Here is a 12,432-nt window from a genome sequence, read left to right as displayed (position 1 = left end):
AATATTTTACTAACTGCGCAAAACGTTTCACATGACAATTTTACTGGCGTTACTTTTTATGTGTGTACCCGGTGCTGCGGAAATATTACCATAATTGTTAACTTGTTATTATAACGGCGTCGTTGTGCCAGTACTTCGAACGGCTGAAAGCTATGGGAGATTACAGCCGTAATTTTTCCCGAGGGCATCCGGCTGCACGATATGGTTAAATGATGATGGCGTCCTCTTGCGTAAAATATTCCGGAGGTAAAATAGTCCCACTTTCGGATCTCCGGCGGGGACTATTCAGGAGGACGTCGATATCAGAAGAAACAAAACTGGCATTCTATGGATCGGAGCGTGGAATGTTAGATCCCTTAATCGGGCATGTAGGTTAGAAAATTTGAAAAGGAAAATGGATAAATTAAAGTTCGATATAATGGGAATTTTTGAAGTTCGGTAGCAAGAGGAACAGGACTTCTGGTCAGTTGAATTCAGGGCTATAAATACAAAATCAAATAGTGGTAATGCAGCAGTAGATTTAATAATGAATAAGAAAATAGGAACGTGGGTAAGCTACTATGAACAACATAGTAAACGCCTTATTGTAGCCAAGATAGACAAAAAGCCCACGCCCACCACAGTAGTACAGCTTTATATGTCAAATAGTTTCGCAGACGATGAAGATATTAAAGAAATGTATGATGAGGTAAAAGAAATTTTTCAGACAGTTAAGGGAGACGAAAATTTAATAGTGACGGGGGATTGGAATTCGATAGTAGGGAAAGCAATAGAAGAGAAAAACAGTAAGTAAATATGGACTGGGGGGAGGGAATGAAAGAGCACAACTTACTCTTTGCCAACACTTGATTTAAGAATCACAAAAGAAGGCTGTATATGTGGAATCGATCTGGAGACATTGGAAGGTTTCAGACTGATTATATAATAGTAAAGTAGAGATTTAGAAACCAGGTTTTAAATTTTAAAACATTTCCACTGGCAGATGTGTACTACTCTGACCACAATTTATTCAACATGAACTGTAGATCGAAACTGAAGAAATTCAAAAAAAGATAGGAAATTAAGGATATGGGACATGAATAAGTTAAAAGAACCAGAGGTTGCTGAGAGTTTCAGAGGGAGCACTGAGCAACGGTTGACTACAACAGGGGAAAGGAATGGATCAAATAGGTAAAAAGACAAGGCCTATCCGTAGATAACACAAGAGATATTGAATTTAGCTGATGAAAGGAGAAAAATACAAGAATCCAGCAAAAGAAGCAGACGGAAGATAATACAAATGTTTAAAAAAATCAGACTGACAGGAAGAGCAAATTTGCTAAGCAGTTGACAGGAAGCGCAAAATGACTAAGCAGGGATGGCTAGAAGACAGATGTAAGGGTTTAGAAGCATATTTCACTAGGAGAAAGGAACATACTACAAACACGAAAATTAAAGTGGCATTTGGCGAAAAGAGGAGTAGCTGAATGAATATCAAGAGCTCAGTTGGGGAACCAGTTCTAAGCAAAGAAGGAAAAGCTGAAAGGTAAAAGGAGTATATAGAGGGTCTATGCAAGGGAGATAAACTTGAAGACAGTATTATAAAATAGGAAGTGGACGTAGACGAAGATGAGATGAGCGATATGACACTGCGAGGAGATTTATTTATTTATTTGCCTCCAAGTCGAAACAAGGCCCGGGAGTATACGATATTCCTCAGAACTACTGATAGCCTTCCGTTTGGTGTGCAAGATGTACGAGACGGGCGAAATACCTTCAGACTTCAAGAAGAATGTAATAATTGTATTTCCTAGGAAAGCAGTTGCTGACAGGTGTGAAAATTTTACTGTCAGTTTAGTAAGTCATAGTTGCAAAATACTAACACGAATTCCTTACAGAAGAATGGAAACACTGGTAGAAACCGACCTCGGGGAAGATCAGTTAGGACTCCGAAGAAATGTGGGAACACGCGAGGTAATACTGACCTTATGAGTTGTCTTAGAAAATAGGTTAAGGAAAGGCAAACCTACGTTTATAGCATGTGTAGACTTAGAGAAAGCTTTTGACAGTGTTGACTGGAATATTCCTTCAAATTTCTGTAGGTGATAGGGCTAAAATACAGGAAACGAAAGACTATTGAGAACATGTACAGAAACCAGACGGTAGTAATAAGGGTCGAGGAGCATGAAAGGGAAGGAGTGGTTGAGAAGGGAGTGAGACAGGGTTGTAGCCTATCCCCGATGTTATTCGGTCTGTACATTAAACAAGCAGTAAAGGAAATCAAAGAAAAACTTGGAGTAGGAATTACAGTTCAGGAAAAAGAAATAAAAACTTTGAGGTTTGCCGATGACATTGTAATTCCAAAAGAGATAGCAAAGGACATGGAAGAGCAATGGACATGGCTTGAAAGGAGGATATAAGATGAACATCAATAAAAGGAAAACTAGGATAATGGAATGTAATCTAATTAAATCAGGTGATGCTGAGGTGAACTGAGAAACTTAAAGTAACAGATGAGTTTTGCTGTTTGGGGAGCAAAATAACTGATGATGGTCGAAGTAGGCAGGACATAAAATGTAGACCAGTGGCAAGAAAAGCATTTTTGAAGATGAGAAATTTGTTAACATCAAATACAAATTTAAATGCTATGAAGCCTTTTCTCAATTTGTCTGGAGTGTAGCCATGTTGAAGGTCAGATGCGTATACCACCGAACTAATGAGGTACTGAATAGAATTGGGGAGACAAGAAATTTATGGCACAACTTGACCAAAAGAAAAGTTCGGTTGACAGGACACTTTCTGAGACATCAAGGGATCACCAGTTTAGTATTGGAGGGAAGTGTGTGGGCGGGAGAGGAGGGGGGGTTAAATCGTAGAGGGAGACCTAGAGATGAATACAGTTAGCAGATTCAGAGGGATGTAGACTGAAATAGTTTTTCGGAGATGAAGATGCTCGCACAGGACCGTAACGTGAAGAGCTACACCAAACTAGTCTCCGGACTGCAGACCACAGCAACATTATAAGCAAGATGTGTGTCTTTTCCCACTCGAAATGCTTATACGCACGGAGTTCCCTAAGGCTGTATCAATGGTTAGCCTACAGCTTAGGGTAGTGCGATTCCGATCTCAGTCCAGCCGCAGTGATGGCAAGGTTGTTCGAACGGTTTTTACAGAATTTTGTATGACAATGTCATTCATTCACAAACGCTAGAAGATGCACTTTTAACAACTTTTATGAGTTTAGCACCTCAGGCAAGTTGCGTAGTTGTATAAAATTTTTGAAAAAATGTGTCTACTTGGACTGTTGTCTTTTTCAGCTCAGCAGTGAAATTCTAATTTTTTTGTTGGTATCTTCCTACTCAGTCATTTCTGGTCCAGGGATACATTTGTCTTTACCCGTTGTTCCCGAAATCTTGTACCATAACCACGGAAAGAGCCTGCAGTATTCTGCCACGGATGACGGGATGTTATGAAGAACTAATTTAAAACACACGTTCATTTATCGAGTTCCAGCATCCTGGAGTATCTCCAGATATTTGCAGTGTCCTACTAAAGTGAATGTACTAGCCTGAAAAAGCGATTCTAGTTGACCTTCCATCTATAGATTTTAGCACGGAATGTGTAAGATGACCACAAAGACTGAACTTTATTTACGTGATTCTACACTCCTGGAAATTGAAATAAGAACACCGTGAATTCATTGTCCCAGGAAGGGGAAACTTTATTGACACATTCCTGGGGTCAGATACATCACATGATCACACTGACAGAACCACAGGCACATAGACACAGGCAACAGAGCATGCACAATGTCGGCACTAGTACAGTGTATATCCACCTTTCGCAGCAATGCAGGCTGCTATTCTCCCATGGAGACGATCGTAGAGATGCTGGATGTAGTCCTGTGGAACGGCTTGCCATGCCATTTCCACCTGGCGCCTCAGTTGGACCAGCGTTCGTGCTGGACGTGCAGACCGCGTGAGACGACGCTTCATCCAGTCCCAAACATGCTCAATGGGGGACAGATCCGGAGATCTTGCTGGCCAGGGTAGTTGACTTACACCTTCTAGAGCACGTTGGGTGGCACAGGATACATGCGGACGTGCATTGTCCTGTTGGAACAGCAAGTTCCCTTGCCGGTCTAGGAATGGTAGAACGATGGGTTCGATGACGGTTTGGATGTACCGTGCACTATTCAGTGTCCCCTCGACGATCACCAGTGGTGTACGGCCAGTGTAGGAGATCGCTCCCCACATCATGATGCCGGGTGTTGGCCCTGTGTGCCTCGGTCGTATGCAGTCCTGATTGTGGCGCTCACCTGCACGGCGCCAAACACGCATACGACCATCACTGGCACCAAGGCAGAAGCGACTCTCATCGCTGAAGACGACACGTCTCCATTCGTCCCTCCATTCACGCCTGTCGCGACACCACTGGAGGCGGGCTGCACGATGTTGGGGCGTGAGCGGAAGACGGCCTAACGTTGTGCGGGACCGTAGCCCAGCTTCACGGAGACGGTTGCGAATGGTCCTCGCCGATACCCCAGGAGCAACAGTGTCCCTAATTTGCTGGGAAGTGGCGGTGCGGTCCCCTACGGCACTGCGTAGGATCCTACGGTCTTGGCGTGCATCCGTGCGTCGCTGCGGTCCGGTCCCAGGTCGACGGGCACGTGCACCTTCCGCCGACCACTGGCGACAACATCGATGTACTGTGGAGACCTCACGCCCCACGTGTTGAGCAATTCGGCGGTACGTCCACCCGGCCTTCCGCATGCCCACTATACGCCCTCGCTCAAAGTCCGTCAACTGCACATACGGTTCACGTCCACGCTGTCGCGGCATGCTACCAGTGTTAAAGACTGCGATGGAGCTCCGTATGCCACGGAAAACTGGCTGACACTGACGGCGGCGGTGCACAAATGCTGCGCAGCTAGCGCCATTCGACGGCCAACACCGCGGTTCCCGGTGTGTCCGCTGTGCCGTGCGTGTGATCATTGCTTGTACAGCCCTCTCGCAGTGTCCGGAGCAAGTATGGTGGGTCTGACACACCGGTGTCAATGTGTTCTTTTTTCCATTTCCAGGAGTGTAGCTCGCATTATCCATCTCAGATAAGAAAGATAATCTGTTATCCACTTTAAGCCAAATCTACAGTCAATGATATCACTTCGAGTGAATACTACTCGAAAAAAGACGCATTTAATAATAGATATTTGCAGAAGCACAGAACCGAACGCATGTCATCTCCCTTAATACGTGGGGGACTGATGACCTCGCCGTTTGGTCCCATAACCCCTCTCAATCAATCAATCAGTCATTTCTTTAATACGTCTCGCCTGAAGAATTAAGTCTATGTAATTAACGTTCTGCGTGATACCACACGTACGATTTATGCCTTTTTAGAGGGAAATGTGTACACCATTATTTGCTCTCGTTATGTAGCTACACAGTGCATGGAAACCACTCGATGTGTCGCAACTGTGAACACTTTTGACGGTGCTCTGCAACAGTTTTGTCATAATCTCGTCAAACCGTCCTGATTTGTTCGTTACTTCACTAAATATTATATGATGACTTATGGATCTGCTATTTGAAGAAGGTCTCCCATGTTTCATCGGAGCTACTCATCCGGCGCTAAAGTCTCTGTTTCTCATGGCATCAATTGAACATAAACGATGTAGATACGTTTTCCAGAATTGGAGTACTTGCCTATGGAACATTAAATCGGTTTTGCTAATAAGTATGACTTAGTATACAAACTGATAAATTTTTATTTTATGCTTTTGCCTTTGTTATATTAAGAATTGCGTCAAATCCATTGCAAGGAGTGGCAGTGAATTATGGTTAAACAAGGTGTAGAACTAGTCTCGACAAATAAAATACGGTATTCGTTGCAATCGTTGTATTCCTGAACTTCATTGTTCGTTTGGTGTTGTTGCTTTAAGGATTCCATCCACCACATAAAATGTATCTTAGTTGGGCTACAAGCCGCCTTACACGTTTCCAGGACACCTCTTGAGTCCAGAAAAGTTAGTAGACGTAATATTTATCTTCACAGACGGATCACTAGCTCAAGTGAAAAATATATGGGAGGCAGCCGTCTATGACCTTCTTCAAATAGCAACATACGACTAAATACACACTTCATTTTAAACGCTAGTATTCAGTTAGTTTCATGTTCGACCACCATAACTTAGCAGATAATAGAATGTTTACTGAAAGTCTCCTTTCGGTCGCACGAACCTTCTCAAAGCAAGCCTGATAACGCATAAAGGATGAGAACAAAAATATAGAAGCAGCGTCGAAATGCACAGGACTTATATTGGATACGTTATACCTGATACTTGTGTGGAGGTTCCTAATACTAGACATCGTGATGCAGACGACATCAGTTGTCACAGAAAACTATAAAGAACATGTCAGAAGAAAAACAAACAAGAGATAACGGAATGCCGAAGTAACATGCGTAGTTATCCATTCATTATTCTTATAGTATCTGTTCTTGCTGTTTGATACATTTAAACAATAACAATGTATAGAAAAGCCATTTGCAGTCCATAAGAGGCATGTACATTGCTCAGTATTCGAACGTGATGTGAAGAACATGCCAGCGGATTTGTATACACATAACTCTTGCACCGATAACATCATAGGACGACGGTACAAAGAAATCTGAAATATCGACCGAACACTGTGGATAACGAAGTGCGGAATACCATCAACTTCTGGGAACTACTAAGTGGACTTTATACATAATTCTCTTCGTAGTATTATGGGACAATGCAGGCCACATTATGAAAAACACGAAATAATGTTAAAGAAATTTCGTAACAGTAATAACAACATACCAATGCGCAAAGCACGCCGTTACTTTCGCCGATGCACAAATTAGCCTGTAATCAACATGGCAAACATAAAAAACACAATAATGCGCAGAAGGTGCCTCCAGGATGAAATTATCTCAATATTCTGAAGCTTTTCAATGCTGCCTCAATATTTATTTTTATACAAAGCACATAGACATTACACCTGGAGGGAAAAATATTTATGGTATCTTATGTCATGTTTAGGATGTTTTGCGAAATTCAAGTGTATCCTTTTTCTGTGATGAAAGTCGATCAGTGCAATCGAATTCGAAGAGCAGTTTATTGTTGGCGTGTTCCTGGGCTCCACTGAAGTGGAAAACCGATACATATCCTCTATAGGCTCGGTAAAAACGACATTTTATATGTTTTGATACGTTGAAGTGGCAAATGCGGACTTACGAGGATTCAAACGTGTTCTTCACAGACAGAGATGACAGCTAAACTAATTTGCGTCAGATATTGCACAATATATTTTACAGGCTCGTAATACGTTCCTTAATTGTCGTTGTTTTGATCTTTTTGATGAAATGAGTCAGAAAGTAAGGATATAGTTAGAGATCACAGAAGAGTCGCGAAGTAATGCCCCATAACAAATAGTCCCTTAATAACATGAGCAGTCCTATTCGATTTCAGTGTCAGGAAGTATTTTGTGAAAATATTTGTATGGAGTGTAGCCACGTATAGAAGTGAAACATGGACGATAAATGGCTAGACAAGAAGAGAATAGAAGCTTTCAGAATGTCGTGCTACAAAAGAATGCTGAAGATTAAACGGGTAGATCACGTAACTAATGAGGAGGTACTGAATAAAACGGGGAAGAAGAGGAATTTGTTGCATAACTTGACTAGAAGAAGGGATCGGTTGACAGGACATGTTCTGAGGCATGAAGGGATCATCAATTTGGTATTGGAGGGAAGTGCGGAGGGTAAAAATCGTGAAGGGAGACCAAGGCATAAATATATAGGCTGCAGTAGTTACTAGTAGGCGAAGAAGCTTGCACAGGATAGAGTAGCATGGAGAGTTGCATCAAACCAGTCTCTGGACTGAAGAACGCAACAAAAATAACAAGAACAACAGTCAATAATTGAACATTACAGCCTTTGCAGCCACTAATTACCTTGTCCATACGTCTGGAGATTCCTCTGCACCATGGTCTGTGGTTGTTGCAAACGGGGTTGTTGCGTATGTGGCAAAGGTTCGTCCAGCGTCTGAGACAGTGGCTGTTGCCGAGGAGGTTCTCGAATCTCGTTCTGAGTTTGAAGCGGTTGTTGCTGTGGAGGATGTTGAATCTGAGTTTGAGACTGGATCTGAGCGTGAGAGATCGGTTGTTGCTCGGGCGGGTGTTCGGTTTGAAGCTGAGGTTGGATCTGATTCCGAAGCTCCAGTTGACACTCTAGCTGAGGGTCAGACTGTGGCGGTGTTGCCTGATGTTCCGACTGCGGCTGTACGGTAACGTTGATGGTAACAGGCCCATTGTAGGTAAGACTGGGCCCCACGTGCACGTCGGAAGATTCGCTTATGCGGAGAGCGGGCGAAACCGGCTGTCTCAGAACTGTCTCCACTATTTGGCTGACGTCCATGATCCCGGTTTCACTGTCTTCGTCCGATTGCAGACCATTATTGACATAGCCACCATATTCCTCTGAAGAAGAGGAAGAGACGGAATGCGAGTCCACGGCCAGCAGAGTATTATCCCCATCATTGTTGTCCCCGTAATCCCGAGATGAGTACTGCGTTTCATCTTCTGAAGAGTTGCACCGTCTTTTGTCTAAAGCATTTTTAGCCGCCATCACTATTGCACAAATCGGGTGACAAACAACAAGATGTGCCAAATATTCCGCTTTAAGGGGTAGTTTCTCAAAGCTGGATTCAGAAGATCCCTTCCTACCGCCGGAGCGATTCGCTGTGATTTCATAGTCACGATAGCTGCCATAAACTATATATGGTTTGACGCAATAGCAAACACTACACTCGCAGCCAACAATCGGTATTCGCAAGAGAGCTGGTTGTTTGTATCAGACGGTCGATGCAAACGCCAGGAAGTAATCAATCACTTCCCTAACTTTTCAACAATACGTACATGTCTCAAAATCAACACGATTACAGCTCTTTTATAACTTGTAGCACGCCAGTAAACGATATGAAACGACGTCAAATTGCTCTCGCGAAGTAGCGCACAATCAATGCTTACTCTTCGTATTCTGTCGTGCGCTGCGAGGAAAGTTATTGTGCGTGTATAATCGAGAAAATCTAACAGGTAAAGCTCTGTTGCGGAGGCGGGAAAGCGCACTCTTGGCGGAGAATTATTATTACCCCTCGACTAGGAAACATAACTGTTGCGATGCACAGAAGGAAACGAGGAGAGCAACCACCGATCCTCTTGCTACGAAAGCTGTTCGCGAACTGCTGCAACTGGTTTCGCTGCCCGCTCGCTAAAACTGCAGGTAGTGTGTAGCCGCCGGTGGCGCCGCCCTATCGGATGACGTCCGACCAATCGGCACGGACTCTGTCCAGGGACTGCGGGGGTTCCCAGGCGTGATCCCCCCCACACTTGTATGTCTTCATGGCAGCCTTAAGCACGAGTTGTTGTAATTAATCAGCCTTGGATTTTCCTTCTTAAACTTACTGCAATTTAACAGTCTGAATGTATATTTCGCCAAAAGCGTTCCGCTTTTATTTATGAATCATCTACTGTGGTCATTCTGAAAATGTGGTAGTACCATGTTTCTACATTTTAGTATTTATAAATTAAAATCAATATTTCCTTATAAAACTGGCGCGCTCTTACGATGTTTTTCACTCGCCTTCATGTTCCCAAGGTCTTTTCCTTCGTTGTTCGCAGAGGTTGAATTCGAAAAATCCGTGGTAGCGCATACACTTTTCCGCCTTTTACTAACCTGCTTTTCTGTATACTGCATTTTCCACTTTTTCTGTAGCTTTGTTTGGCATCAGAGGGAATATGCATTGTGATTGGTTCCGTAACAGTTTCCTTCTTTTATTTTTTCTTGTAGCGTCTGTTCATTGTGTTTCACAATATTTCTCAGCTTTGTCCGGAACTTTTGGTTGGATATAATTTGGTTCTGTGGTTTCGTTTTTTGTGATGTTTCTTAATTGGTGCTTGTAATGATTCTGTTGTGTTGCTCTAATGTAGCTTTCAGTTTAGTCGATGTTACGAAGTCTGTATTGAATTGGTTACCAATGTTTTCGTTTTATCATTTCCTACCACTTACTTGCACTCCCTATAATCAGTGTTCCCTCTCTCTTTTGACTCCCCCCCTGCCCCCCCCCCTCCCCCCGCGCGCGGAGGTTTTGGGTGACAGCTGAACATCTGACACATCTTCTCTAATTTACGCTCACTCTCACGACAGAAAAAATTGCACTCAAAAAGTTGGTAGAATAAATGTAAACACTGTGGTGAATCCAGAACACATGAAAACTGCATTACTGTTTCCTTTGTGAAGTTCGAAAAGGTAAGGTGAAGTGGAGAAATCACAAATGCAGATAAGATAAAGCGGGTTCATAAAGGGCGAAAAACTACGAAGATGGTATTTGCTACAACGGTGACCACCGCTAGCAACGAAGGAAAAAGCACAGGACTTTACAACATGCAGCAACAGGCAAGAACGCCGCGAGTAAATTGCCAATTGTAGCAACGTCACTCTTTTTAATGTATAAATATCAAAAGGTAGAAACATATTAGGTATTCGATACTATATATTTCCTGAATGGCAACGGAAGATAGTTTACAAATAAACGCGAAACGCTTCTGGTGAAAAATACTCTTTAATTCCAGTAAGCTTAAGATGGAGTAACCAATACTAACTGATCCTTACTCTTATGTTGCGCAGTGCATGGTACTGAGTCATCAGTCTTTATCTACTCAGTTCGTAAGGTTTTCAATTTCTGTGTATACCTCTATATTTTTTATTTACTTCTGTAATTCAGTACGGTGTACCGTGAGTACTGCTGTAGAAGAGACTACTTGCTCTGTAAGGGTAGAAAGCGTTATTGTTAAAAGATTTTTATTGAGAACAGTTTATTTCCTTGAAAGGTTCCCAGAACTTGTCGAGGGCTAAGAAGCTGACGATACCGTTTACAGCCGGCTGCGCCAGCGAGCAGAGCCGGTGGGCTCCCTCTCGTGCTTGGCGCCCCCCGACTAACTAGCACGTACCTTTTCCTCTCTCCTATGCCTATTCGGGATTCTCAGTCAGAATGACTACACTTCGGAGCAGGGGGCTGAGCCCCAGTGCAACGTGTAGCCCTAGTTGTAGACATGGTTGAATAAGCCCTAATGGGTAGATCTGAGCTAAGATACTTGTACTTATTTCGACCACCCGGAAGCCAACAGCCTGCCTTCCTGCCTTCCTGACAGGCACCCACATGCACATTGCACGTTGAGCCAACGCTACCGGCCCTTCCCCGCTCTCTTTACTTTCTGATCACTGATGGTATGCGGAAAGAAAGAGGGCTGTCAGTACCAAACTGAAAGAGACCCACGAGAGAGACAGCACGGCGCGTACGTCATAGCACGTGAGACTGCAGGTCATACGAGAGCCAGCAGTCGTCTCCGGCAAGGAGCGAGTAACTATTTCAGACGAGTTTAATAGTTCTTAACTGCGCATTTACACTGCTGGCCATTAAAATTGCTACACCAAGAAGAAATGCAGATGATAAACGGGTATTCTTTGGACAAATATATTATACTAGAAGTGACATGTGATTACATTTTCATGCAATCTGGGTGCATAGATCCTGAGAAATCAGTACCCAGAACCACCACTTCTGGCCGTAATAACGGCCTTGATACGCCTGGGCATTGAATCAAACAGAGCTTGGATGGCGTGAACAGGTACAGCTGCCCATGCAGCTTCAACACGATACCACAGTTCAACAAGGTTAGTGACTAGCGTATTGTGACGAGCCAGTTGCTCGGCCACCATTGACCAGACGTTTTCAATTGGTGAGAGATCTGGAGAATGTGTTGGCCAGGGCAGCAGTCGAACATTTTCTGTATCCAGAAAGGCCCGTACAGGACCTGCAACACGCGGTCGTGCATTATCCTGCTGAAATGTTGGGTATCGCAGGGATCGAATGACGGGTAGAGTCACGGGTCGTAACACATCTGAAATGTAACGTCCACTGTTCAAAGTGCCGTCAATGCGAACAACAGATGACCGAGACGTGTAACCAGTGGCACCCCATACCATCACGCTGGGTGACACGCCAGTATGGCGATGACGAATACACGCTTCCACTGTGCGTTCACCGCGATGTCGCCAAACACGGATGCGACCATGATGATGCTGTTAACAGAACCTGGATTCATCTCAAAAAATGACGTTTTGCCATTCGTGCTTCCAGGTTCGTCGTTGAGTACACCATCGCAGGCGCTCCTGTCTGTGATGCAGTGTCAACGGTAACCGCAACCCTGGTCTCCGAGCATGCTGCTGCAAACGTCGTCGAACTGTTCGTGCAGATGGTTTCTGTCTTGCAAACGTCCCCATGTGTTGACTCAGGGATCGAGACGTGGCTGCACGATCCGTTACAGCCATGCGGGTAAGATGCCTGTCATCTCGACTGCTAGTGATACG

The 12,432-nt window shown here is 43.8% G+C and overlaps 1 protein-coding gene across 3 annotated transcripts in view; it reads right to left on the bottom strand.

Moving 5' to 3' along the window:
* Window positions 1–9,230, bottom strand: part of LOC124795072 (pinin-like) — a 374,148-nt gene extending 364,918 nt beyond the window's left edge. For all 3 annotated transcript variants that reach the window (XM_047258884.1, XM_047258883.1, XM_047258885.1), the window contains exon 1: window positions 7,959–9,230. In XM_047258884.1, the coding sequence (XP_047114840.1) occupies window positions 7,959–8,631 (673 nt within the window). In that variant the 5' untranslated portion in view covers window positions 8,632–9,230. The remainder of the gene's footprint in view (window positions 1–7,958) is intronic.
* Between the last annotated feature and the right edge of the window lie 3,202 nt (window positions 9,231–12,432).

Source organism: Schistocerca piceifrons, chromosome 4 (assembly GCF_021461385.2).
Source record: "Schistocerca piceifrons isolate TAMUIC-IGC-003096 chromosome 4, iqSchPice1.1, whole genome shotgun sequence".
Taxonomy (NCBI): Eukaryota; Metazoa; Arthropoda; class Insecta; order Orthoptera; family Acrididae; genus Schistocerca; species Schistocerca piceifrons.
Note: the sequence above shows the minus strand (reverse complement) of the source record. Positions and strands in the feature narration are given on the sequence as shown.